The sequence below is a fragment of the Vicugna pacos genome, chromosome 20, assembly GCF_048564905.1.
Source record: "Vicugna pacos chromosome 20, VicPac4, whole genome shotgun sequence".
In the NCBI taxonomy this organism is placed as follows: Eukaryota; Metazoa; Chordata; class Mammalia; order Artiodactyla; family Camelidae; genus Vicugna; species Vicugna pacos.
The window spans coordinates 42112232-42140094 of record NC_133006.1 but is presented as its reverse complement, the minus strand read 5'-3'; the positions used below and the strand labels follow the sequence as shown (position 1 = coordinate 42140094).

The 27863-nt window shown below is 57.0% G+C and overlaps 2 protein-coding genes across 7 annotated transcripts in view; one reads left to right on the top strand and one right to left on the bottom strand.

The window, feature by feature from the left end:
- PSMG4 (proteasome assembly chaperone 4) overlaps nt 1–3092 on the top strand; it is a 71141-nt gene extending 68049 nt beyond the window's left edge. For all 3 annotated transcript variants that reach the window (XM_072945776.1, XM_072945774.1, XM_072945773.1), the window contains 2 exons: nt 209–284; nt 2908–3092. In XM_072945776.1, coding sequence (XP_072801877.1) covers nt 209–284; nt 2908–3029 — 198 coding nt within the window. In that variant the 3' untranslated portion in view covers nt 3030–3092. The remainder of the gene's footprint in view (nt 1–208; nt 285–2907) is intronic.
- A 4267-nt stretch (nt 3093–7359) lies between these two features.
- SLC22A23 (solute carrier family 22 member 23) overlaps nt 7360–27863 on the bottom strand; it is a 126048-nt gene continuing 105544 nt past the window's right edge. Inside the window, exons 5-11 of one of the 4 annotated variants that reach the window (XM_072945765.1) lie at nt 25259–25386; nt 21335–21437; nt 20648–20880; nt 18959–18991; nt 18813–18836; nt 17654–17777; nt 7360–7862 (exon numbers count right to left, since the gene is read on the bottom strand). In XM_072945765.1, the coding sequence (XP_072801866.1) occupies nt 7505–7862; nt 17654–17777; nt 18813–18836; nt 18959–18991; nt 20648–20880; nt 21335–21437; nt 25259–25386 (1003 nt within the window). In that variant the 3' untranslated portion in view covers nt 7360–7504. Of the gene's footprint in view, nt 7863–17653; nt 17778–18812; nt 18837–18958; nt 18992–20647; nt 20881–21334; nt 21438–24415; nt 24787–25258; nt 25387–27863 lie in introns of those variants that run through there. The other 3 variants (XM_072945766.1, XR_012062505.1, XM_072945768.1) reach the window with 3 other exon arrangements.

Below are 27863 nucleotides of genomic sequence, written 5' to 3'. Positions count from 1 at the left end.
AGCTCCTGGGGACTTCTCTTCATCTCTCCCTGAGGTCACCTTGTCTGCATCAGAGGGCCACCCGCCTGGCCGTTGACCCAGACGGCCGGAGCTCTCGCCCTACCACTGCCCTCGGGAAGAGCTGGGGCCGTGGGGGCTTGGCTGGTTGTTCGCAGCTGCAGCTGCAGGTGCAGGTGGAGAAGCACCATGCTCTTTGTTGTCCTTTCAGGACCCCATCCCTGTGTCCACTGCCCTCCTTGGAGACACGTCCGATACGACGTCCACCGGCCTTGCCCAGCGCTTAGGTACGTACCCGCCGGGGCTGCTGGAGTGGCGGGTGGGGACCTCGCTGTTCGGTGGGGCCGGGAGGCGGGTCACTAGGGAGGAAGAGTCTGGATCTGGGAGGTGAACCCCCGTCATGCAGGGCAGCCCAGGCTCCTTCCACTGGTCTTTCCCAAGATGACGTGGTACCACTGCTGCGCCACATCTCAGGGCCCGCGTGCTCCCATGTCACACCTTGGCTGCCGTCCCAGCCGATGAGTGACTGGGATTGTCCTCCTCCCTCCTTCTTCGTGGGAGAAGAGGGTGAGTGATGCCCATGGTACCCAGCAGGCAGCGGCTCCAGGTAGCCCTGGGCCTCCTGGGGACTTGGTGGGGCCCGTGGAGCTGGAAAGACTGCCCTTCACCACACGTGATGTCCGTCCGAGCTCAGAAGGGAGACCAGCTTGCCCGACTATGGCTTTGAGGGGCCGTCGAGCAGGAGCCCGAGGTCGAGGACCCCAGCCTCCCCTGTACCACAGACGCCTGGTGGTTCAGGGAGGCCGGCAGGTGTGCGGCCCTCGGCTGTGCGCACTACCCAGGTGGCTCCAGGGACCGTGGTGGTTGGGCAGCCTTGCCCCCCGGTTGGTCTGCAAGTTCACGCGTGTCGCAGCCACTCTCGGAGCCCCGTGTCCTGGCAGGGGTGCGGTGCTGAGGCCCCGCCCCGGTTTTGAGGAGCGTGTGTTTTAGTTGTGGCGACAGTTTTGTCAGCCTGATTCCTGGGGAGTAGGAGTCTGTGTGCCCATTCCCTGGGACACACACGTAGACGCACAGCCACACGGTGCCGGGGCACCGGCAGTGTGTGGAGGGCAGGGCGTCCCGGCCGGGCCGTGCTGAGGTGTGTGTGCAGCGGGGGGCACCAGCAGGCCAGCTGTGCATTTCAGGCATGTCCCTGTACTTGTCCTGCAGCCTGGATTTGGAGACACCTGACTAGGCAGTTCCCACAGTAACTTGCTATTTGAAAGCAGTTTTAAATTTGCAGAGGAGTTGTAAGGCAGATTCAAGGAATCCCCGCTGGGTCGTCACCCAGTCCCCAGGCCTCCTTCCTTCTCCGCTGACGCTGTTGAACTGCTACCTGAACCACGTGGACGTGGTAAGAGGCGACGCCCCTTTGCCTCGCTGTGGATGTGCCCGCGTTTTGGGGTGACATCCGCAGCAGGCAGAGTCCTGGGTGCCAGGCAGGTGAAGAGGGAGGCTGCCTGTTTGCGGAGCTGGGACCAGGCGGGTCCCTGCAGTGTGGGCGACAGTCGGGTGGAGGAGGGCGGCGGGAGTGCGTCTGATGAGCTGCGGATAAGCTGGTTGTTCAGTGATCAGGATGTGCTCTCGGGGGCCGTCCCAGGACGGAGGCCAGTTTGTATGCAAAAAACTCGGGTCTTTCCTTTTTTTGTTGAGTTTTATGCAAATGTTGGGGCTCTTTTTAATGAACATTTTCTCTCATGGTTTGTGTTGATTTGTAACTTACTTGAATTGAAGCAGAACATAGGCCAAGGTGCTTTCTACCTTATGAAAGATACTAATGGAGGGCCCCACCTGCCTGTGTCAGCAAACCCAGAAGCCCCGGCCACTGGCCAGCAGGGATGGGCACGTGGGATGAGATGCTGGCACCCCAGGGGGACTGAAGACATGTGTGCTGAGATCACAGAGGGCTGTGTGGCCACCTGGAGCTTGGGGCGGGACCTTGCAGTTGGAAATCCATCATTCCCTGTCATGAGTTGTCTGGATGATGAGGAGAGACAGGTGTCCCAAGACAGTGTCTCATGGAGAGAGGTGAATGACCTGGAGGCGCAGGGGGCTTCAGTGTGGACGAGGCCCCCTGCCCTGTGGGGCCCTGTCTTAGCAGGGGGTGCCACGGGAATCAGTGGCCCCCCGGGACAGGGACTTTCTGACCCCTGAGCGCGGGAGGCGGAGCAGCTGTGACTGGCCGGCCCAGCTTCCCTCCCCACCCTCTGCCTCTGACGGTGGGACTGGGGGTTGTCTGTGGGGGGAGCCCAGGGAGGGGGCCGGCTCTGTGTGGCTAGCTCAGTGGCTCAGGCCCCGCCGGCCCATCTTCAGGACGCCGTCCTGTCCGGCTCTGGCCACGGAGCTGTGCTCGGTTTTGTGGTTGGAGCAGTTCATCTGTTGGTGGCTCTGTAGCAAGGGGCCGGGACGTGTGCTCAGCGTCAGGTTGAAAGTTAAACCTGTGTGTGTGTGCACACGTCTGCACACACTCAGGACACGTGTAGGGTCTCCTCTGGGAGGAGGCTGGGGCTGGCAGAGGGGGCGGTACTGAAGGGGGACTGTAATATTTTATTTTTACTGCTTGGACGTTATCTGTGTATGTAGAAAGCAGAACCACCAGCCGGTCCTGTGTGCAGAGCGGTGGGTCTCAGACGCTGGTGCAGGGTCCCTGAGGGCCATGCACAGACCCCGTGGGGCCGGGGACCACGCTGTCAGAACCGCTTCTCGGGGACGAGGGGGGTCCCGGTGCCTGTCGTCTGCGTTTGCACAGCTGTCCGTGGAGCTTCGGACACCGGGGTTGTCCTCTCCCCAAGAAGCCCCCCCCGTCTTCCAGGCCTTTCTCAGCCGTGGGCCAGCGTTGGCTCGCTGTGAAAATGTGCTTTCTCTTTTTAGCCAGGAAGACCAACAAGCAGGTGTTTGTCAGCTATAATCTTCAGAACACAGACAGCAGCTTCGCGTTCCTGGTGGAGAACAGGATCAAGGAGGAGATGGAGGCCTTTCCAGAGAAGTTCTAGCCGCGGGGCGGCGGCGGGGGCCTGGCTCGAGCAGAGGCTTAAATAAATGGACTGGAGCTCTCACTGCCCTCTTCGGGTTCCTGCGTCTCGGCTCGTTTTCCTGGGTGGGTCTCTCCTCCTCCTGCCCCTCTCAGGGTCGGGGAAGGCTCCCCTGGGTCCTGGGAGGGGTGAGCGTGGAGGGCAGACGCCATGGTCCCCGTGGGAATTGTGGGGTGACGGGGCCACTCAGTCCCCGAGAGGAAATGTAACAACTGTGCCAGGTCCGTCCTTGGGGATCCGCGTCCACCCTGCTCCCCAGGTCTCTCCGTCCTCTGGGCCCGTCTCCTCGCTGTAGGGGAGGAGCCCCCCCCCCCCCCGGGCTCTTGTCAGACGTGCTCTGGGGACCCTGAGCGCCGGGGCAGCTGAGACGCTGTGGTTTTACCCGCTCCCCTCCGTGCTCCCTGCCACCGTGGCTTTCCCTCCTCTTCTCTCCCAGTCCCGGGCCTCCACGTGGCCGTGTCTGTCCTTGGCCTCTTTCTGGCTGCCCCTTGAGGTGGAGGCCAGTCTGCCTGATACGCTGGCTTCTGGTCGAATTCCTGGGGGAGCTTTTTCAGATTCCCCTCCCTGGACTCAGACGGCAGGGGGCCAGGCTCTGTAGGGTTGGAAGGTCCCCTCAGCACTGGCGAGGTGAGGGCCGCTGGCAAAGGACTCTGACCTTTGGGGTCCACCTGGACCCCTTTTGTCACGAGAGGCTGTTAGTTTCAGGCCCTGTAGCACGTTTCCTGCAGTGACAAGGCTCGAGTTGAGCCAGTATAGGCTGCTGGGGTGGTGACACTTCAGCCGGGACTTCGTCAGGCCACTTCTGGGGACTGGGCCTGGGGCTCAAGGCACTGACCTCCGAGGCCCCGGTGGCTTGGAAGCACAGTGACGCCTGTCTGAGAGTAAGTAACACAAAACCAGGGCTGTGGACAGGAGTTTGGTGTAAATGCTTTATTAAAGAAATACTGCTTTCTTGTTAAAAAATACTACATTAAAGAGAGCTCTGGGCTATCAGTCTTTCCCTCCGTCACAGTGTAAGAGAACCCTTCCGGGACCTCTGGGGCCTTCAGGCCACAGGGCAGCAGGACATCGTACACGAGAGAAGAGAACTCAGAAACCTGCCCCCATGTCTCAGGCGGTCTGGGGATAGCACGGCCCCCACCTGTGTCCGCCCACCTGAGGGACAGGATGCAGCAGGCAGAGAAGCCACCCACCGTCCCCGGGGGCTCAGGTTCACGGGCGCTGAAGTAGGACTCGGTGAGACCTGAATTGACAGTGTTTATTACTCGTAGTCAGTGGTGTGAAATGCCCTTCATTGGATACCATCAGATGAGGTAGGGAAGACATTCCAGAGGAGATTCGTTAATGGGGCAACATTTTTATTTCTGTACATTTACATACAAATTTCCCCCCAAGGTACAACAGCCGTGACATCATGCAGACATGAGCGTCGAAGGACATTTCAGAACCGGGTGCAGGTTTGTGCTGTGAACAGGCACCTCCAGGTGGTCCCGCCCACACGGGCGCTGCGCGGAGACCTCCGGGCGGGGCTGCGGGACGGGGAGGGCTGCCCCGCGTGCCCAGCGTCCCCACGCCCCGGCCGCCCTCCCTCGGCTCCAGGAGGTGGTGGTGTTGGAGGTGGTGCTGCTCCGCCAGGTGTCTTTCTGCTTGCTTTCCGTTCTGCGGCCGGACCAGCTCACCAGCCCCTTCCCCTAGTGGCAGGTGACTACACACTTTCAGAAGAAAAATTTAAAACTTATATTCTCTGTCTTGGGTGCTAATATGCAGGATGTCTCATGAGTAACCGACTTCCAGAAAAGAACAGAAAGCAGAAAGCCCTGGCCCCGTCTCCGGAGCTCACATTTGTGCCTGACTTTTATTGGAAGGGACCCCTGCTCCCTGGTGGTGAGGACAGGGTGCAGGAGCCGTGCTGGAGGAGATGCCGGCCGCTTCCCGGCCGCGGGGGTGGAGGCGCCGGGCAGCGGCAGGTGCCTGAGAGGTTTTTCCCTGCTGGGCACGAGGGGCGCAGGGCACAGGGCTGAGGAGCCCACGCGTGACCGCGGGCGCCCCAGGGAGCAAGGTGGGACTGGCCCGACGGGGCTCGGGGCGGGGGCCCTGCTGCCGCGCTCGCTAGGCGGGGTCTTAGGGGGCTCAGCCCACAGGAAGCGTTTCTGCTTTGGCTACGTTTCACACACAGCAGTCTGTCTGCTGCACCAGCAGGGACAGGGGCTTGGCTGGACCCCAGGGTAGGGGGTGCTCTGAGGAGACATCACCTCACTCACACCTGCTTGACTTTGGTCCCAAGAGCCCAGCCCTCACAGCCCACTTCTCTGGTCGTCTGGGAGCTGGGCCTGACCGCTGGCCTGACAGGCTGGTCTCCTGGACCAGTGCCTGCGGTCATTTAAGATGGAGATGAGACCCTGGGACCGGGGTCCAGACGTGCTGTGCTTGCCTCCTCCTTCCTGGAGGCACCAGCCGCACTCAGCGGCTTCAGCACATTCCCTCGAGGTCTGCACAGCCAGCGGAAGAACACACGTGGCCTGGGGTCCAGCAAGTGGCCTGGCGTTGGGGTGACGGATGCAGACACCTGGCAGGTGCGACCCAGGGCCCCTGCCGGCTGCTTCCCCCACCCCCAAGCCTGGCGCTGCGCGTCGCATCCCGGACGTGGGGGCCGTGCTGCCGGGGGCCTGGCGGCCAGCACGCTGAGAAAGGCAGAAGGTACTTCGCAGGTTTGGCACTCGAGCTGTGCAGATGTAGAGAAAGGCCTTGTGAATTAAGGTGAGTGCGGACTGACACTGAAACTTGGGACAGAAGTGACTTAAAAGAGACACGGGAGGGGAGGGCGGGTGGGCTTGGAGCTGGGGACCGGCCACGCACCCGCCTCCTTGCCAGGGCTGTGCGGTTTACCTGCTGGGGGTCACGCGGGCCTGCACGTCTGCTCTGGTCCTCACAAAGTTCTCGTGGCAGCGCTCCTGCCAACGTCAGCCAGCTGTGGGAGCGCGGTGGGTGGGGGCTGGAGGGGATCGGGGCCTCGGGCCCACCTCGCTTCCTGGCCTCTGAGTCCAGGCAGCTGTGGGCTGGGGGTCACCGCGCTGCTTCACACGGACCGAGACCGCACTTTCTGGGAGAACACAGCCCCTGGGTGAGACGTGCCACAAAGTGGGGAGGGGACACTTCTAGAAAGAACCCAAGCTGTCCCCAGAGCAGGGGCCCACGCTGCTACAAGCAGGCAGTGCCTGCTTGGCCAGTGAAGGTGGGTTCTTAGTGTCCCCTGCGTTTCCTACAAAGCAGCCCCCGGACAGGTGCAGGAAGCTGGGCCCAAGACGGCCTCCAGCGTCGGGGACGAAACGAGGGACAGGACGCAAACCCTCAGACAGTGGGACGGGGTAGGGGTCCAGCTTTGGTGAGTTATTGCTTCTCTCCAGTGGTCTTGGTGCTCTAGGCGGCTGCGGCCAGTGGGGCGCCCCTGTGAGGGGCCCGCTCCTCACCCCAAGCCCACCTCGGGGCTGATGGAAGCGGCAGGCGGGGGACCGTCTCCTGCAGGCGCTGCGGTCTCAGCCTGCGGCCAGCGGGAGCCGGGCCTCCAAGCTGGTGATTTCTGCGCGGCGGGTGCTGGGACAGGCTGACGGGCCGTGTTTGGGAGCACACCTCCCTCCTGGGGGGCTGCCATAGTCGTCTGTTTAGTTATTTTCCTACTGGTTTTAGTTCAGAAAATAGCCGTGTGTTCAAGTGGTGCTGGCAGAACAGCTGACTGAGAGGGCCTTCCTGCTGCAGTGGGCCTGGGGGGTGTTTAACAGTCACTCGTCTCGGCCCGAGATGCGTCAGCTCCGCCAGCTTCGCAGGCGCTTAGTGGCACGCCTGCGTTGGAAGACTGCGTTTAAGATTTCTGGTGACATGGTTGAGCTTCTCCCCCAAAGAGCTTCCAGCATCAAGTATAAAAGGATGATCTTGGGAAAGACTACGCTGGTTTTAATGACACTGTGAGCCGCTTTCCCCCAACACATGGAGCAGCTCTTACCTTACAGAAAAAACCCTTGGGAAACCACAGACTCTAGCAGAGCCCTGACCGCTCCCATCTCGGTGTGGCTAAGGCGCAGCCGCGGGGAGCTTCGGACGGCGGCCGGTCGGCGCTGTGAGCGGCCGCTGGGGCACGGCTGGCTCGGGGCGGCGGCCGACCTCGGGGGAGCCTGGCTGCGCGGTCCTCAGAGCGGCTCCTCGGCCACCGCATCCCTCTTCCCGAGGCGGCGGCTCCGTTTCGATCGAGATCAGTGAAGGGAAGGGAATAAAGTGCTTCTCATAAAAATGACCAAAATAAATACAAACGTTTAATGGCAGAAAAGAAAGTCCTTGAAGGGTCGTCTGCAAAGTCAGCTTCCTCAAACACACGCTCCTCCGAGGCCTGCGAGGGTCCCAGCGCCAGCGGCAGCAGAGCCAGGTCTCCGGGCCTGCCCGCCCGGCTACATGGGCCGCCCGCCGTTGGCTGTGGCGCCGTCTGGCAGCCCGTCGCCTGCGGTGGCCGCGTCGTGCAGCCCTGAGTAGTCCTTGAGCTCGGCGTTGGTGAGCAGGAGCGGCTGCTCCCCACGCCGGGGCGGCAGGAGCGGCTGGCGCGTGTAGTGCTCGCCGTCAGCGATGCTCTCGGGCAGGTTCTGGTCCCGGCTCTCGGGCAGCAGCAGCAGGCAGATGATGCAGATGAGCGTGCAGCAGGCGAAGATGATGTGGTGCAGGAAGTAGCCCTTCTGGTTGTGCAGCTCGATGATGGGCGCCGTCAACATGCCGAAGCCCGCGCTGGCCAGCACCAGCCCCAGCCCGCCGCACCTGCCGGAGCGCGGGGGTCAGCGGGTGGTCCAGACAGCGGGCACCTGGCTCTGCCTGCCGCCCGCCGCCCTCCCTCCTCCCTCCTTTGCGGCCTGCCTTTGCGCCACCCACGCTGAGTCAGCGTCTCCTCAGCCCAGCACTTGACTCCGTTTGTTCTGAAGGGAGACTTTAAATAAGTACCACTCTAAGTGGAAGACCCGTCTCCCTCGGCATAAAAAATAGACAGTGCTGAGAAACAAAGCACTATCAACTCATGCTTTTCCCCCAAGGCTTGCTTTTCATCCAGAAGGGGGGCCGTGGGGGGAGGGTGGCCAGGGCTTAAAGACGGCTTTCAGGACACGGCAGATCAAGGCGGCGGGGGAGGAAGACCCTGAGCTTGCCTCCTCTCAGGAGCACGCCAAAATCACAACTGTCTGCAGAACCACTACCGATGAAAAAGACCGAAGCCTACCAGAAAAACTCTACAACTGAGGACAAAGAGGACCCACAACGAGATGGTAGGAGGGCGGACTACAAGATAATCAGGTCCCAGGCCCCCAGTGGGCAGCCCACAAACTGGACAGTAATTGCATCACAGGAAGTACGGGAGTGAGCGTTCTGAGCCCCGTGTCAGCTCCGCAGCCTGGGGGTCCTGTGCTGGGAACAGGAGCCCTCAGAGCATTTGGCTTTGACGGCCAGCGGGGCTTAACTGCAGGAGCCCCACAGGACTGGGGCAAACAGAGGCTTCACTCTTAAAGGGTGCGCACAGAATCTCAGGGTACCAGGACCCAGGAAAAAAGCAGTAACATCATGGGAATCTGGGCCAGACTTACCTGCTAGTCTTGAAGGGTGTCCTGGAGACGCGAGGGATGGCTGTGGCTCACCCCGGGGACACAGACACTGGCGGCACCACATTTGGGAGTTTCCTACCTCTGGATGCTGGTGTGGGCAAGCGCCATCGCAGGATCCTCCCCCAGCTCATTAGCGCTAAGACCTGGCCTCACCCAACAGCCTGTAGGCACCAATGCTGGGACGCCGCAGGCCAGACAACTAGCCAGGCAAGGACACAGCCCCACCCGTCAGCAGACAGACTGCCTACGGACTTCCTGAGTCCACAGCCAACTCTAAACACACTCCTAGAGGCAGGCCTGCCCGCCAGAGGGACCTAGCTCCACTCGCCAACGGGCAGGCACTGGCCCTGCCTTCCTCTACACCAGCCTCACCCACCAGGGTACAGACACCAGATGCAAGAAAACCACGATCCTGGGCTCACTGGGCGCAGCCTGCCCACAGCAGGCCAGACCCTACCCTGGGACTAGCTGGGCCCCAGCCCTGTTCACTAGGAGCCCAGTGCAAGCTTTGGGACACCTTGGACCCCATACCCGACTGTATCAGGAACTGCCTCCCCCCACCCCTGCACAGAGATCTGACACCAGCTCTGGACCCTTGGGCCCTGTGGCCAGATTCCAGCACCCAGCTCTGCCTGCCAGTAGTCCAGAATTCACCCCAGGACCTGGCTTCACCTGCCACTGGGTGGGCAACAGCCTCAGAGTCTTTGGGACCCTGACTCTGCCCACCAGTGAGCCAGCACTAGCCCTGGGCCCCCTAGGATTCCACAACCAGTGGCCCTGTGACCAGGCCCTGCTAAACAGAGCCAGCAGCATCCACACAAGGCAGGGCCTGGCAACCAACCGGGTTAGGGCCCAAGCAAGGCTACCAGACCACCCACACAGCCAGCCCACCACAACAGGAGGGCCCGCCCGGCCCTCTTGGGGGACCCCCAGAGCATATAACTTGGGTGACAAGAGGGAAGTGCACCGCTGGGACGATAGGACGCCTCCTGCAGAAGGTCAATTCTCCAAGGCTGGGAAACGTAACTAATCTACCACACACATTAAAAATACAGATGGCAACTTAGACAAAATGAGGCAGCAGAGGGACATGTTCCAGACAAGGAACGAGCTGAGACCCCAGATGAACTGAGTGACGTGGAGACGGCCGTCTACTGGAGAAAGAGCTCAGAGTAGTTGTCGTAAAGATGATCAAAGAACTTGGGAGGAGGATGGATACACAAGCGAGATGTTAGAAGTTTTTAACAAAGAGTTAGAAAATACGAAGAATAAACAGATGAAGAATACAGTAATTGTAGTGACAAACACACTAGAAGGAATCAACAGTAGACTGAATGATACAGAGGAATGCACCAGTGAGCTGGAAGACAGAAGTGGAAATTACTGTCCCTGAGTAGAAAAAAAAAAGAATGAAAAGAAACACGGACAGTTTAAGAGACCTCTGGGACAACATCACACACACTAATAATCACATTATCGGGGGCCCAGAAGCAGGAAGGGGGGGGCTGAGGACATATCTGAAAACATGATAGCTGAAAACTCCTCTAATCTGGGGAAGGAAACAGTCACCCAAGTCCAAGAAGTGAGGAGAGCCCCATACAAGATTAGCCTAAAGAGGAACACTGAAATTTAAATGACAAAAATTAAACATAAAGAGAGAAAATTAAAAGCATCGGGGGAAAGCAACAGATCACGTTCAGCGGCACTTCCGTCAGGCTCTCTGATTTTCTTCAGCAGAAACTCTGCGGGCCGCATGGGAGTGGCATGATGTATGTACAGTGATAAAAGGGAAGGACCTGCACCCAAGAGAACTCTTCCCAGCGAGGCTCTCGCTCAGATTCGATGGCCACGTCAAAAGCTGTACAGACAAGCAAACGCTTAAGGAGTTCACCACCAAACCTGCTTTGCAACAACGCTAAAGGAACTTCTCTAAGCTTTCTGAAAGGCCGCAACTAGAAACAAGAAAATTACAAAATGGGAGAGCTCACCGCTCTCATGTTAAAGGCACACAGACAGTAAAGGCAGGAAGTCATTCACACACAAAGCAAGGAGAGAGGTTAAAAGACAAAAGTAATAAAATCATCTGTATCCACAGTCAGCAGTTAAGGGATACACAAAATTATTAGATGCAAAAAATGTTAACAAAAACGATAATCATGAAGGGAGGAGAGAACAAACGCAAGGTTTTAAAAGTGCATTTGAAATTAAGAGATTATCAACTTAAAATAAGCCTATCTATCTATCTACTTACTTATATCTGTGTCTCCTGCTATATAAAACCTCGTGGTACCACAAACCAAAAATCGATAACAGATACACACACAAAAAAGAAAAAGGAATCAAACCATAACACTAAAGATCGTCATCAAGTCCCGAGAGAGAACAAAGGAAGGGAAAAAACCCTACAACAACAAACCCAAAACAGTTTTTAAAAATGGCAACAAGAGCATACATAGTGGTAATTACCTTATATGTAAATGGACTAAATGCTCCAACCAAAGGACATAGACTGGCTGGATGGATACAAAAACAAGATCCATATCTGCTGCCTGCAAGACTCACTTCAGATGTAGAGACACACATGGTCTGAAAATAAAAGGATAGAAAAACTGTATTCCATGCAAACGGAGATGAAAAGAAAGCTGGGGCAGCAACACTTGTATTAGACAGAATAGATTTTATATTGAAGACTGTCACAAGAGACAAAGAAGGACACTACATAATGATCAAGGGATCAATCCAAGAAGAAGATACAACCATTGTAAATCTGTACGCATCCAACATAGATGCCCATAAATATATATGGCAAATACCAGCAGGCATAAAAGGAGAAGTCGACAGTGACACAGTAATAGTGGGGCCTTAACACCCCACTACGTCAGTGGACAGAGCATCCAGACGGAAAATCAATACGGAAACGCTGGCCTTACGTCAGGAAATACAGATGGACTTAATTACATGTATATAACATTCCATCCAAAAGCAGCAGAACACACACTCTCTCAGGTGCACGGGGAACATTCTCCAGGACAGGTCACACACTGGGCCACAAAACAAGCCTAGGTAAATTTAACAAAATTGAAATCAAGTCAAGCATCTTTTCTGACCCCAATGCTGTGAGACTAGAAAATGAAAGAAGAAATCAAAACATACCTAGAGACAAATGAAAATGAAAACACGATGACAGAAAAAGTATGGGATGCAGCAAAAGCGGTTGTAACAGGGAGGTTTGTAGTGATACAAGCTGACCTCAGGAAACCAGAAAAATCTCAAATAGACAACCTAACCTTACAGCTAAGGGACTAGAGAAAGAAGAACAAACAAAACCCAAAGTTAGTAGGAGGAAAGACATCATAAAGATCAGAGCAGAAACAAATGAAATAGAGACCAAAAAAAAAAAAAAAAAGATCAATGAAACTAAAAGCTGGTTCTTTGAAAACATAAACAAAATTGATAAACTTTTAGCCAGACTCATCAAGAAAAAAGGGAGAGGACCCAAATCAATAAACTCAGAAGTGAAAAAAGAGAAGTTACAGCCGACACCACGGAAACACAGAGGGTCTAACTGCCTACCACAAATACATGCCAGTTAAATGGACAACCTAGAAGGAACGGACACATTCTTAGAAACATGCAGTCTCACCAGACTGAATCAAGAGGAGACAGAAAACATGAACAGACCAAGTACCAGTAACGAAACTGAATCAGCAATTTAAAAACTCCCCACAAACAGAAGTCCGGGGCCAGACGGCTTCACAGGTGAGTTCTACCAAACATTTAGAGAAGGGTTAACGCCTGTTTTTCTGAAACTATTCCAAAAAATTGTAGAGGAAGGAACACTTCTAAACTCAGCATCACCCTGATACAAAAACCAGATAAAGTTATCACAGAAAAGAAAATTACAGGCCAGCATCACTGATGAATATAGATGCGAAAATCCTCAGCAATGGATGAGCAGACCAAATCCAACAAAATACTGAAAGGATCACGCACTGTGGTCAAGTGGGTCTGATCCCAGGATGTTAGGAATTTTTCAGTATCTGCAAATCAATCGACGTGATATACCACAATAATAACGAAGAATAAAAACCACGGGATCATCTCCATAGACACAGAAAAAGCTTTTGACAAAATCCAACATCCATTTATGATCGAAACTCTCCAGAAAGTGAGCATAAAATGGAACATCTCAACATAATAAAGTCATGACAGACCCACACTAGCATCATACACGGTGGTTAGAAGCTGAAAGCGTTTTCTCTAAGATCAGAAACAAGACAAGGATGCCCATATTCTTGCCACTTTTATTATTTCTGTAAGTCCTAGCCACAGCAATCAGAGAAGAAAAAGAAGCGAATCTAAATTGGAAAGGAAGAAGTGAAACTGCCACTGTTTGCAGATGACACAGTGCCGCACAGAAGAGATTCTAAAGATGCCGCCAGAAAACTACTAAATTTCCTCGATGAATTCGGTCAAGTTGCAGGATACAAAATTAACACACAGAATTACGTTCAATTCTATACACTAACAACGAGTGACCAGAAAGAGAAAATAGGGACACAGTTCCCTTTACCACTGCATCAAAAAGAGTAAGTTACCTAGCAGTAAAGCTGCCGAGGAGGCAGAAGACCCACACCTGGAAACCTGCAGGATCCCGAGGAAGGAAACTGCCGACGGCACCAACAGGTGGAAGGATATACCGTGTTCTTGGACCGGAAGAATTAGAATTGTTAAAATGACCACGCTACCCAAGGCAGCTGACAGATTCAGGGCAATCCCTGTCAAAATGCCAATGGCATTTTTCACAGAACTAGAAGAAATAATTTTAAGATTTGCATGGGAACAACAGAAGACCCTGGATAGCCAAGCGATCTTGAGAAAGACGAACAGAGCTGGAGGAATCACACTCCCTGAACTTTCAGGCTATACTACAGAGCTACAGTGTTCAAAACAGTGCGGTGTGTGCGCTGTTACTCCTGGTTTCCTGAGCCCTTTCTCCCTCCTCTACTGGCCCCACAAAGCGGCAACAGCTATGTCCTCCTCCCACTCTGGCCTGCAGATGACGCCTCAGCCCTGCGCCCCTCCTCTCTCCTGGGGATCCTCTCCGAGCGCCCTCCCGCTGCCCCTTGTGCACATGCACCCCTCCTCCTGGACCTCTGCCCCTCCAACCCTCACCCCAAGGAGCCGTCCAGAGCCCAGGCCCAGCTGCACACCTGAGCTACAGCCCTCCTCTGTCCGCGCATCTGTCTCTAATGGACTCCGAGTCTCTCAGGGCTGGCCCCGCCTGCCACCCCTCGCGTCTCCCCGGAGGCCTGGCTGGCCCCTGGGCACTTACTGGGCACGAGGGGGCACCGCCTCCCAGTGTCCAACCCTGGTGCCTTGAGTGGGAGCTGCACCTAGTATCTGACTTTCTACCAAAAAATGCAGCAAAGGAAATGAGATGTCCCTTCCGGGATTAGGTCACAAAAGACTGACTTCTAGCAGATTCTCTTGCTGGCTTTGATGAAGCAAACGGCCGTGTTGTTGGGGTCCATGTGGCCGGGAACGGAGGTGGCCTCTGGCCCACAGCCAGCGAGGAACTGAGGCCCTCAGTCCAGCAGCTGGTGGGGACCTGGATTCGGCTGCTGCTGTCACTGTTGCGCCCCCAGTTCGTGTTGAGCTCTAACCCCCAGTGTGACGGTGTTGGAGGGCGGGGCCTTCGGGAGGCGATGAGGTCAGGTTGGTGGGATTACTGCTCCTACACAAGGGACCCCAGAGAGCTCCCTTGCCCCTCCCATGATGGGAGGACACAGTCTGTGACCCAGGAAGTAGGTCCCCACCACCCCAGTCTGCCGACGCCTTGACCGTGGAAGTCCAGTCTCCAGGAGTGTGAGAAGTAAGTGTCGGTGTTCAGACACCTGCCAGTTACTGATCGGGCTCAGAGCTGACCCCATCCCAGCTGCCTGCTGCCTGTGGGAGCCCCCTTGAGGCCCAGCCAACTCCTGCCTGGACACTGGGAGATGACAAACGTGTGTTTTCAGCCAGTAAGTGTTGGGTACTCATCACATGACAACAGAGACTGAACACCCTCGGCGAGTAATGGACTCCTAGCCCCACCATGGAGGGAAGCCGGTGGCCCTTGCCTGGCTGTGCGTGTGCTCGGCACCGAGTCACCAAGCCTCTCTCCAGGGGCGACTGGAGGCGCTGCAGGGACGGCCGCACCCAGGCTGCCGGGCGCGGGGGACACCAACGAGGAAAAGCAGGGTGTTGGGAGTGTCTCCCAGACTCCAGCCCCGCCTTGGGCAGAGGGTCCCAGACCCTTCTAAAGACTCTGCACCCCTGTGTGGGTGTTTGCTCCTGCACCTGCCACCCGTATTAGTCTGTGAGCCCTTCAAGGCAGGGGTTCTCTGGGACATCCTCATCACACACTGTGCCTAATGAACACTGGGGTGCAGGTCACCCCGGTTCCTTGGCAGAGGGCCACTGGCCCGGTGAACGGAGCAGGTTAAATATGACGACCGTTACCAAGTGCAGTGTGACTGAGCCCACCTGGGAGATGAATAAACAAGCCCCTAAAACAGCTGCTCAGCCTTGTGGGGGTCTGGCCGCTCCCGGAAGACACCCAGCGCTGCAAGGGGCACGCGGGTGCTGGGAAGCCGGGCGTGTTTCACGGGCCTTCGGTACCAGTAAGACATCATCTCCCGGAAGCCGCCCAGGGGTCCGCCTGACCTTCCCATCACTAAGTGCGGACGGTGCTGCCGACGAGCCCGGGAGGGCCGCCCTTGTGCGGCGTGTGTGAGTGCACACGTGGCCAGTGCTCGGGAAGGCGGGGCGTGGCCCACCGTGAGGGGGCAGGCCTCCCTCCCAGTCCAGGTGAACCGCGTCCTGTTGGCGCAGCAGGTCAGCAGGTCACGTCACGTGAGATGACGTGTATCTGATTTACGCAGGATTTGGTGACCCTTTGTAAAAAGTACCTACACGTCTATAAACTCACGCATGTAAAATGCGGTCTGTGTACATGCATATGTAATATGCAATACATTTTTACATTTTTTTTTCCAAGAAAGCAATTTTCTGTTGGTTTTCCTTCAAGGATACCTTGAAATTAGTAAAATGAGGAACAGCTGTGGCAGAATCTGGCCTTCCATTTTGGCTCTGTGTTGCGTTTAGCAATCTCAGTTTAAAAAAGGGACACAATGAAACATTTGTTGCTGTCTGTTGATTGTGGTGATAATTTCATGGTGCATGTGATACATCCAAACTCACCAATTTGTGCAGGGTTTTTTTTTTATATCAATTATACATAAGCTTAAAAAACAAAGGAACAGAGGGAAACTTGTGGACATGCTGGCTGTGCCTGTGACATCGCTTGGGTGATGGTATCTGAGGTGTCTGCACGTGTCCTAACTCATCAAATTGTGCAAACTTAGTATGTACAGTTCTTTGTTTATCAGTTACTTCTCAATAAAGCCGTTTTAAGAATAAAAAACCCCTCAGTTTAGAGCATGGGATCATCACGTGCTGGGTTCCCGGGTGCTGACTTCTCGGTTCTCCCGCATGGGCTGACCTTGTACACCTGCTTTTCCCCAGGCCACCACGAGGGGGCGGCAGACGCCCGCGTTTAGACAGGAGGACGGCGGTGCCCCGAGTCACAGGAGAAAGAACCCGGCCTGGTCGCCTCTGGCGCTTTAGAAGCACAGAGGTTTTAATGTCCACCTCGTATGACCGGCTTTATGCTACTAGTAATGATATCCAAATTACTTTAAGGAGGGAAAGATAGACTTCTTACAAGTAGCAAGCTTAAATTCAGAATTCTGGAATCTTCGGTGGGGAGGGTACAGCTCAGTGGGAGAGCATGTGCTCAGCCTGCACGAGGGCCTGGGTTCAATCTCCAGTCCCTCCATTAAACAAACAAACCAACCTCCACCCCACATCCCCCCCAAAAGAATGAAAAAAAAAAGAATCGTGGAATCTTCATATCATCCTTTTCAGCACATGAACACCAGCATCCCGAGTCCTGCCTTGAGCTGGCCTGGCCTCCACTTGCCTCCCACATGGGAAGGGAGGCTGGAGGGGCGTCCTGCTGGCTTCTGGGCTTTATCCACGGCTGAGTTACCGCCACGCTCACAATTATATTCAAACAAAGCATGCATGCTGGAAAAGCAAATGACAGTCCCATGCCAAGGTCGGGAGCTGGTCAGAAAGCCACAACTGTCACCACCAGGAAGACGCCGTGACTGCAGCAAAGGGAGGCCCCTCACATCCAAGAAGACCTGCCATGTCGCTGTCACCTCAACAGCACCACACAGCGTGCACGGCCCGCCTACCCCTGCCCGGACAGGCCCAGAAGGCCCCCAGCAGAGTCAGCCTTGCCTCACGGCTGAAGCAAAGCAGCTAAGCGCAAGTGAATCCTGCCTTCCAGAAAGATGGAACAGCCCGGACCCCGCGAGGGCCGGGCTGCGCACTCGGCCTCCGCCCCGCACACGCTGTGCTCAGCGAGTGTCTGTCAGACCAATTGGGGTGTCACTTGCTGGGCTTTCTCTGGACTAGTGATGTCACCTTCTCAGGCCAGTAGAAAACCAAGGCCTCTTCTACCCCACTTTTAATCCTGAGACAGACTCTTTACTGAGTTCTCCTGCGAAAGTGGACATTTGATTTCGACTGAAGCGCACACATAAGTTAAGTGACTTCCTGACCTCCCTCCTCTTCCAGGCCCTGCTGTGTTCCTTGTGCCACCAGAGGTCCCTGCTCCCCGCTCCTCCAGCCGCCTGGACAGACGCAGGGCCCAGCTCTCACCTGACTCGGTCACCTTGGTGGTCAGAGCGGAACCCCCGGCTGGAAGCTGACATGCCCAGCATGGCCGCACCTTGTCCGGAGGCCATTGTGGGTCAGACCCTGGTGGTTCACTCACCGGCAGCCCTGCTACATGGCAGTCCGCCCCACATCCCTACTGTGTCCTCCGGAGACGGCTCCGCCACATACCTTATTACCGTGGGGGTGATCTCTGCACAAAAGAACACGCTGAGGCTTCCCACCGCGTGGGAGGCGAACATGCCCACGATGGAGAAAGTGATGGAGAACTTGTCCTTGACACTGTCACTCATGCCTGGGGGAGAACCAGAGGGGGTGAGGGGGCGGAGGGGAGGGAGGATGCCGGGTGGTGGGAGTGGGGAGGAGGGAGGAGGGCAGCCTGGGGCCCAACAAAGGGTCTCCCCTCCTCCCCTCTGCCCGGTTCAAGGTGGGTGCAGACCAGGTGCCCACTTCCCTCTGGCGACGCGGCAGCACGTCCAGGTGCGGGAGGTCAGAGCCCTCTTGGCAGGAGCCTGTGTCGGGTTCCTGGGAGTCCCTATGGGTCTAGGACTCCGGGCTCAGGCTGACTCTGCCAGAAAGCTGCAGGCCTAGAGCAGCCACCAGGGAGGGAGAGAGGGCTCCCCAACATGACAGCAACGCCCTCCCCTCCAGCCTCCCGAGTCAGCTCTGCAGAAAGGACTGTGGCTCCAGAGAGGCTGACCATCCCGGCCTCTGGCCTGACCGGTCCAATCCACGGGCCAGGGTATCTCAGGCTTGACTGAGGAGAAGGAAAACTCAGATACTCCGAAGGGAAAGACTGATGGGGCTGGAGGGAAAGTGCTCGACCGACTCAAGCATCTGACAGGTGGCACCAGGTCTGACCTCACACCCGGGACACGAGGCAGAGCAGGGCAAGCCGTCGGGGTGTCGTACACCTGGGGTGCAGCTCAGGACCCTGCAAGGCTGCACCAGGAGCCCTGGCTCTCACCGCGGAGGCCCTGACAGCCTAGGCTGGGATCGGGCCAGGCACGCGCGAGCAGCAGCGTCACGTGCGGGGAGCGCTGTGCCGTCCCTGTGGCCCAGAGCAGCGAGCTTGCGTGATGCACAAGCAGGGGCGGCTGCGTCCCCTGGCAGCGCGGTCAGCCCGGCCTCCCGCCCTCCCAGGGCTTTGTGATCTGGCCTGGGGCTGTCCCTGAGACCCTGTGTCCCAGCGCAGGCGCCGCTGGGCTGCTGACCGCTGGTGCCAGGGGAGGGACGAGCGCAGCGTGCAGGCTGGGCTTGGACGGGGGCGAGCGGGCTTTGGAGAGGCAAGAGGGGCAGAGAGGACAAATGGATGCGTGTCGTGTCCAACCTACGGCCAACTTCAGCTGCAACTCTTGGGGTGCAAGGTGGGGGAGAGAGAGGAGAGGGAAACCACAGGTCTGTGAGTCTCTGTGGAAATGTCCATCGGGTGCAACAAAAAGATGACCGTGCCTGACTCGTGCGCTCGGGGCTCACCTGAGTCTGGGTGCTGGCTGTACTTTCCAATCACTGGGCCGCAGAAATGATGGCGGATGGGGACACAGGCGGGGAGGAGAGGAGAGAGAACGCACGTCAGGACGTAAGTTATGACCATGTGTTGCCATGGGACTGGAACCCCGTCCAGGTTTGGAGTGGCCCCACTGCCAGCCGGCCAGGCCCAATGGGCAGCACGGCTGAAGCCACCAGGGGCCAGAGAGCTGGAGGGATGTGGGGAGACATGGAGGAGGGCCCAGGGCATCAGGGTTGCCCTTTGACCAAACAGAGCTCCTTCTGTTCAGAAGGGAGGGCTGGGGCAAGGTGCCTGCCCTCAAGCCAAAGGGTGAATTTAACTGTGTTCAAATTTATGCAAGTCATTGCCAGTCTGAGCTCTGGGGGCACCAACCACCATGGGCAGAGCCAGCACACAGCATCACTGTGCCCTCCACATGGACCACACGCCTGGTCTCCTAGGCATCCTTGCTTGGCCACTAAGAGGGCGCCTGGGAGCTCCAGGGCTGCCGCTCCCCTGTGCGTCCGCCCAACTTGTGTGAGCCATGCCTGGAAGTCTCCCCTATGGGCAGCTAGGGCGGTCCTACCCGGGGAGAGGCCCCACGTCATCACAGCTAAAAAGAAGACCAGCCCCCTGGCAAGATGCGGGGTGCAGAGGAACCTGCCGATGTCAGAACACTGCTCCCGAGTCTGACACTGGCCAGTCTAGGATCCAGTCTGCACGAGGCTGGATTTCTTTCTCCTACTTCTGTGCTGGACACTGACTCCCCACCTCGGGCGACATGTGCAAGCCAGAAACACTAGAGCCTTTTTGCTTTCTCAGCAGCTCTGATCTGTGGGGCACTGGATGGTCCCTGAGTCTAATCGGACAGCTCAGGAGGGAGGGGAACCATCGGAAACATCTGGTCCCTGCAGCGTCTGAGCCCGTCGCAGGGGCCGTAATGGGAGGACAAGGCTCAGCTGCTCTTCTGCACGGGGGTGGGGGGGCGGGGGCGCGGCTTCTGCTCACGGGGAGCTGCACTGAGCTGGCCTCTCAGAGCTGGACGGGCTGCACGGATTCTCTAGCTTTTCTTCAGGTTATTTTTTAACGTTTACTGAGAAACTGGCCCAAAGAGCGACCGATAAACCTGGGAACATGCCCTGAAGAGCAGTGTCCCAGCGCAAGGGCGTCAAAATATATTTATCTCCCCTTGGGTTCACTTGGGAGCAACAAGCCCTATGGTCTTGGTCACGAGCTAGATCACAAAGGGACAGTGTGGTGGCTGGCCAGGGGACGGGGGTCACGTCCACCAGGACTCTGAGTGCCACGCCTGCCGGAGAGCCCCGGGCAGCCAGGAAGGCTCCGAGTTGGAGCCCCGGGGTCAGGTGGGGAGAAGGGGAGACCCCCGCACCCTCGAGGCCGCGGCCTCCTGTCCAATGAAAGCCCATCCTTCCCAAAGCAGCTTCCCCAGCCATTGATCTGGGGAGAACAGCTGAGAGGTCACGAAAGCTTCCCCGGTGCCCCCGGCGCCGCCCCCGCCCCGCAGGGCCCCGCCCACTCCCCCGCCCCCTGGGCCCCACCCCCGGTGCCCCGGCACCGCCCCCGCCCCGCATGGGGCCCGCCCACTCCCCCGCCCCGCCCCCACCCACCTGGGCCCCGCCCCCGGTGCCCCGGCCCCGCCCCCCGCGCCCACTCACGGTTGAGGAGCCCCAGCTGCAGCAGCGAGGCCAGCGCCGTGAGGATCATGAAGAGCAGCAGGCCCCCGCGGCGCCCCAGGAGCCGCACCACCACGCACATGGCCAGGCAGGACGCCAGGGCGATGCCGGCCGCCGTGTAGTAGTCGGCGTAGAAGTTCTCGAGCAGGGGCACCTTGGCCTCGTGGCCCAGCATGCTGCGGGCGAAGCAGTGGTGGATGCCGTAGCCGGTCAGCCTGCGGGGACACAGCGGGCCGTGTGCGGGGCAGGCTCGGGAGGGGCTGCGCGCTCACCCGCCTCCGCCGGCGCCGAGTGGAGGTGTGAGTGTCGGAGCAGCGGGGCCCTCCGTGCCAGCCCGGGGGGGGGCACGTCCACGGAAGGCGCGAGGTGGGACGGCCCCGCTCCCGGGTTTCCGTGGACGTGAGCCTGCTCGCTGCCGCCCTGTGCTAAGGGGCCCGCGCAGCGCGGATGGTGAGATGCCCAGCCCGCTGGGCGGTGGGGGTGGCTGGGCGCCAGCTGCCCCGAGATGGGGGCTCCCCACCTTCCACACTTGTAGCCCTTCCGACATCTGTCCGGAAGCTCTGACGGGGCTCCCCAGACTCACCCGGGCCCCGCGGCAAAAAGTGGAGCCCTGGGCAGGCCTCCCCCTCTGTGCCCTGCTTGGCCTCCCTGTGGGTCCCTGTGACTCACGAGTTCACACACAGGACCACGATGTTTTTCCACAGGTTCCGAGTCCCCACCACCTTCACGATGCAGACCTTCTTGGGCCTCCGGGAAAGCTCCTTCTCCAGCTCTGCAGAGAAAGGGGACCCGTGAGCGATGCTCGGGCAGCCCCAGACAGCCCAGTGCGTGAGTTCCGGCATCAGGAGAAGGAGAGGTTCGTCTCGATTTAAGTCAGGCGTGGGGCCTGGATCTCAGGATGGAAATGTGCTCACGGAGACACTGACTTTGCAGGTTAAATGACCCCTGGGGGCCTGCAGGGAGCCAGGACCCCATCGGAACTTCTTCCCACCACACCGCCTTTCTCAGGAGCCAGCGAGACACACACAGACCCACACCCCTGTGGACTCTGTCCACTCGGCCTGGGAAGGCCTGTGGAGGCGGAGGGAGGGCGCGGAGCAGGCAGAGGTTCTCTTCTGCGTGGAGTCTGATCCGTCTGCGTCACCCTCTGCTGGGGGATGGGAGACACACCTGCTGCTTGTGGTCCCCATGCTCGGGGCAGCACAGGCTGGGGCTGCTTCCTCTGCACCTGTCCCTGCCGTGCCCGCGTCTTAGGAAGAGAAGTAAGCAATGAGCACATATGCATGTGTGTGCACAGACGTGTGTGCTGGAGCGAATGGGGCTGAGCAAGACCGACCGTGTCCTCGCTCCAGAGGGGCCCAGCTGGTGCCGCTGGCATTCTGGCTGTCCACCCACTGACCCTCTCAGCCCAGGACTGCCTGACCTCTATCATCTTCTCTGCAAAAATTGGCAAGTTTGATTTACAGACATACTGTCCCCACGGCTAAAACACCAAAAACGTTTTAAAGAGCATAGAAACATTGTGGTTCACAGATAATGTTGATCTAATGATCTGAGTATCTTCACTGTCATAAAACTGGTCCGGAATCTACGCATAGCCACGCTTGCCCACCGTGGAAATCTTCCAAGAAGAGAAATTAAATGTCCATTAGCACGTTTATATAAGTTAAGCATTTTCTTTTTTTTTTTTTTTTTGTAATGTGGCCCAAACTTGACTCCTGGTACATTCTAATACATGAAGCCGACGTTGTTAAGGAGCTGCAACAATTGTAATCACGACCTGCGTGTGTTTTAAAGGCTAAACTCCGGAGCCCAAATTGCCTGTCGTCTGTAGAGGTAGCTGCATTATTCTAGGTGGAGTTACACTGACTGCCCTGGGGCCGTTGGTGTGCTGTCTGTGTGACACACATGGCCAGCCAATAAACAACATCACAGACCTTCTTGGCGCCAGGCCTGTACTTCTAGGGTGACACTCACAGCGCTGAGCCCAGGAAACACTATGTGACCTCCAAGATCCTGAGGAAGTGAATGCCAGACGCCCGTCCTTCTCTCTAGCCATCAGACAGAAATCTCAGGGGCTTTTTAAGGTCCTCACGTGTAGCAATAATAGGGTGACCGGGCCAGTGAGACGAGACCAGACTCTGAGCACCGAGGAAGCAACTGCCGAAAGCACTTCTCTCCCCGGGCCTCTTCCCCACTCTCGGCCCTCCTGACTTAGAGCCAGAAGAGAAATTTCGAGACCAAAACCTAGCCGAGCCTCTTTGATTCCAGGCCCCTCTGACGCCACCCGCGTCCCCAACCGGCCTGCTCCCGTGCATTTCAGCTGCTCCCGTGATGTGCACCTGGAGGTCCGGCTTGGCCCGGGCAGGTGACCGCTGTCCTACTCTGGGGGCAGCGAGGGGTCTGGGAGACCTGGCGGAATCCCGGCTTTAACCCGCCTGCTGAGGCTCCTTGCTCTGTCCCTCCATTTCTCCTCTGGTAAGTGGCGGTGCCCCCTCCTCCGAGCGCTGTTATGGGGACCGATGGAAGAAGTCGTGAAGGCCGCCTGGCCTGCAGTGGGCAGTGGCCGTCCTGGCCCCACGCCCCGGCCCACCGAGACCGCCCTGACCTCTCACCTCCCACCCAGAGGGGACGGCGTCCCCGCGGGCCCAGGAAGGAGTCACGACCTCCCTGTAGTTCAGAGATCCATGCTTCCCAAGGACAGCGCAGGGAGGGGCCTGGCCTCCGAGATGCGGAGAGGCACCCCACAGGGTGGCTGCGTTCGCTTGTACGGGGCGCACGATGATTGGCTTTGCTTTTGTACTCAAGCCACCGCTAGTGTGTTCCTGGTAGAACTGGAGACACTTCAGTTACGGAAACTAAAACCAAAGAAAGGCAAGCCGTGGGGCAGAGGAAAGGGGGAGGGAGGAGGAGGACACTGCTTGTAGGAAGGACACCCGGAGTGATGCGCGGGAGCTGCGGAAGACCTGCAGTGATTCAGCTGCAAACTCCTCGGAGAAGCAGCCAAAGGTAAACTGAAGACCGCTTTAAAAGAGGAAAGCACAGGGAACATTCTGGAATGTCACGTTTTCTGCCAGCATGAGTCCAAGCCTGGGGTGCACTGATGGGGCAGGACGCCAGCCCCCACCTCTGAGCCTGAGACACTCCTCTGCCTGGAGACAACACGACCATCAAGGGCAGTGGACGCCCCAGCCCTCCCTGAGCACGGGGACTGCGGTCCATTTCTCCCATGGGGGCTCCTTTGGAGGCTCCTGCGTCAGGGCTGGAAGTGCCGGACGTGGGCCCTGAACGCCAGCCCTGGGGACGAGCAGCCACACAGCCCCTCGGCTCCTGTCGTCCTTATTCGGATGCAGGCACCGGACAGGCATCACCGGGGGGCCCAGCCAGGCCTGGGGAGTCGGGCTGCCCTGGGCTCCCAGGAGCTGGCCACACGAAAGCGGGGCCGAGAGGACAGAGCTGGAGAGGGGCGGGCCCAGTGGAGGGGAGGCATGTGGTGCCCCCGGAGCCTGGCGGAGGTGACACGGGGTCTCAGTGTCTCTGTCTCCCTCGCCTCTCAGAAGCAGCACAGGGAAGCCGCTTCTGCTGGGCTTCTGGACTCCAGTCCCTGCTCTACTCCTCACTAGCGGTGTGACCTCCAGCAAGATACTCAGCCTCTCTGTGCCGTAGTTTCCCCATCTGCAAACGGGGATAATTACAGTACCTCTTGCACAGAACTGCTAGGAAGAAACATAAATTAATAATGCAAAGTGCTCAGGTTTAAATATTAGTTAATATTTGCAAGTCACTGAGAAAAGTGACGTTGTCCAGTATCAGTGTCATGCCCGCGTCCTGGGCAGGGATGCATCCCAGCCGAGCAACAGCAGCATGTGAGGAACTTCTGACACCAAACCCAGATCTCCTGGGTCAGGAGTCTGATGAAAAGCCCGTCTGGGAAGCGTGAGAAAGGCGACTCCAGGAGCCCTTCCCGGCCGGCGAGCTCCCACGTGCCCGATTCCCTTCCCCAGGTGCTCCTTCCTGCTCACCGTGTTCACCCCCCGACAATCGCACGTCCACTTCTCCCTCGTCTGCCTCCTCCACGTGCCTGTGATATTATCGCCCTGATCTGGCTCGTGGTGATGTTCCTGATAAACACGAATTCTCTAGATGTGAACTTTCCTGCCCAAGCAACAGGCCCTGAGAGTTGCAGACAATGGCAGCTCTTTGAAGGTCCTACTTGGCAGAGGTGGTGAAGGCCAGTGGCCCCTAGGCCGGCTGCTCCCCAGGCCAGCCACACCCCTACGCCAGGACTGCCGGCACCAAACCTGGCAGGCAGGCAAGGCTGTGTGCCAGGCCGGGTTTAGCCCCCCAAGTTCCCTTGAAGAGCAGGGCATGTCAGGCTCATGCCTCCCCAGGCTTTGGACTTGAGCACATCCAGGTCTAGCTGAGGACCACCATCACGGGAAGTTAGACAGCCAGCTGGGGCGGCCGTCAGGCAGAACAGAGCCAACGCAAGCACCAGGGGTGTGCTGTGGGCTGGCTCCTGGTCCGGACGGGACAGATGGCGCGTCCCCCAGGCCTGGCGAGGCCGTGGGGTTGAAGGGAACACGTGCTCACCTGGCATCACGCCTTTGATGTCACTCTCGGGGTTCATGCGGTTCTTCTGCGTGAAGTGCAGGATCAGCTTCTTTGCAGATTCAAACTGCTGCGTGGCCATGAGCCAGCGGAGGGACTCGGGGAAAATCCTGCAAAGAGACAGAGGGGTCGGTGAAGGTCTTTAGACTGGACGCGGCTCCGTCGCGGTCCGGGAGCTCTCAGGCAGGTCGGACTCGATTTCTGCCCACAAGTGGTGGGACCAAGCCCAACCAGCAGAAGGACACTGTGGCCCTAGGTGTTCCTCGTTTTCTTTCAGAAAAGGGTAAAACCTGCAGCTCTTCAAGTGTGCAGACAGGAGCAGCATCCTACCAGCTGCATCAGGAACTCCGTGCGCGCCCTCCACCGTAACCATCCGTGCTCACGGCCCACCGTAACCAGAGGTTTCTAAACATGTTCCAGCCGCTCTCACTGAAGGGCTGCTTTTGTGATATTTTGTCCCAAAAACCTCATTCATAGAATGACTTTAAGTTAAAAAAAAATGCCCCTATAGCGGCCAGCTGGCAGGCACTTTCAGTTTCGAACATTTGAAGGCTTCCTTTCCCAGGGCCCAGCGGCAGAATTATTTTCACCTTGCTGCTAACTGCGCATGACAGCTCCCTGGGATGGTGGTGTTCAAGTGTTACTCGCCACAGATTCCTTGAGTTTGTGTTTAGGATTAAATCTTGTGAGGAGTCCCAACAGGAAAAACAAAACAAAACTAAACAAACAAAAAAACCCCCCAAAAACAAAAAACCCAGACGAGTGCTTCATTGTCAATGCATCCTGTAAGTTTGCATTAATGACAGTATTTGCAAGTTGACCAAAGAGGGCAGCGTGCCTGCGCAGAGCAGGGGTTCAGCTCACTTTTTCCGTAAAAGTCCGAACAGTTAACATTCTAGACTTTTAGGCTTTAGTCACAGGGCTCTGCAGAAACTGCTCGGCCCTGCCTGTGTGTGCCCCGGCCACAGCCGCACGCAAAGGAATGGGGGCTGCGTTCCCTTGGGACTGAAGTCCTGCGAAGCAGTGGGCACCCCCGACTGGGAGAAACAGAAGTCGGAAATCAAAGGTGGGGAAGCCCGCGCAGCCTGTCAGCCCGGGGCCCCAGGGCCGCTGCATTTCATCTCAGTTACAGTGTCCAGACCTGCCCTGCCCGCTGTGGAGCCTCTGACCGAAGTGCGCCAGAAGCCAGGAAAGCTACCAGCGGTAAACTTGCACTTCAGCGTCACATCCCTGATGCTGTAATGGCGGGCACTCCCTTACCTGTTGGAACAAAAATCAAGTTGCTGTATGCTTACGATGAATTCTGCAGACACCTGACTTCAGCGGCACATTGGGACGGTCTGGCCGACTGTTCATCTACGCTGGGAGACCTGGGCCTTCACAGTCCAAAAGCCACCTTCCCTGCACGAAGGTACAGGAGGTGCAGGAGGGCTGTGTGCCTGCCCCGGGGAGGTGGGCCCCGGCGTTGAGACAGGCTCAGAAAGTCTCACGTCTTTTCATAGAGGAGCCCATTGGAAAGCTGATAAAACATAGGTTTCAAATTGTATGCATTGATTTTTTTAGGTTAATTAGATTACATTTATTTATTAACGGAGGTGCTGAGGACTGAACCCAGGACCTCATGCATGGTAGGCACGCGCTCTGCCACTGAGCTAGACCCTCCCCACCCTGCACTGATTTTTTAAAAAAATAATGAAAGTTAATGTTTTTTTTTACTGGTCTCTAGTTTTTACAAATTAATTTTGAATAACATAATTCAAGCAAACAAACACTCAGAATATGACATAACAGACATCAGTATTATGTAGGTAGTAACATCTTACCATGTTTTATCAGGTCTTTCTTTAAGATGAAATAACCGAACACAAATGCCCACCCTATGGCTCTTGCCCGTGTTGTCTCCATCTTTCTGATTTATTTGGATTTAGTGTCATTTTCTAATTTCTTAAGATGGACACGCAGATTGTTAACTTTAATTCTTCTTTTCTAATATATACACTTCAGGCTTCATAATTGCATCTAAGTATCATTTTACCTCCATTTCACAAGTTTTGGTAAGTAGTTCTGGCTGTAGTTTGATTCTAAATATTTTGATTTCTATCTGGGTGTTTCCTTACCTAAGATAGACAGACACGCAGATAGACATTTCAAACATACGGGTTTTGAGAAGAGGGTAGTGGAGGGGCTGCTGTCTTGTTTCCTTGTTTTTTTAATTTCATTAGATCACTTTGAGAAAACGCAGTCCGCATTACCGGGCTTCCCCGCGCTCCCTGGGACTGGCTTGGTGACACAGGCTACGACCAGTGTGTGCGTCTTCCCTTTGTCCCTGTAGGATTCCACATGCAACTACCCGATCAAGTGTATTTTTTGTGTCTCACTTTCTCGAATCCATCTGATCAAGTTGTCGCGAGCTGAGAAGCTGGCTAATCTGCCCCTCTGACTGTAGATTTGAGGTCCTGGTTTGGGCACAGCCCCCCTCTCACTGAGCGGCACCTGCCCTCCCCACGCCCCTGCCCTGTGGGTGGCAGCAGGGACCCAAGGCATCACGACTGAGCAATGCCGGGCAGGCTGGCTGGAGAGACCCAGG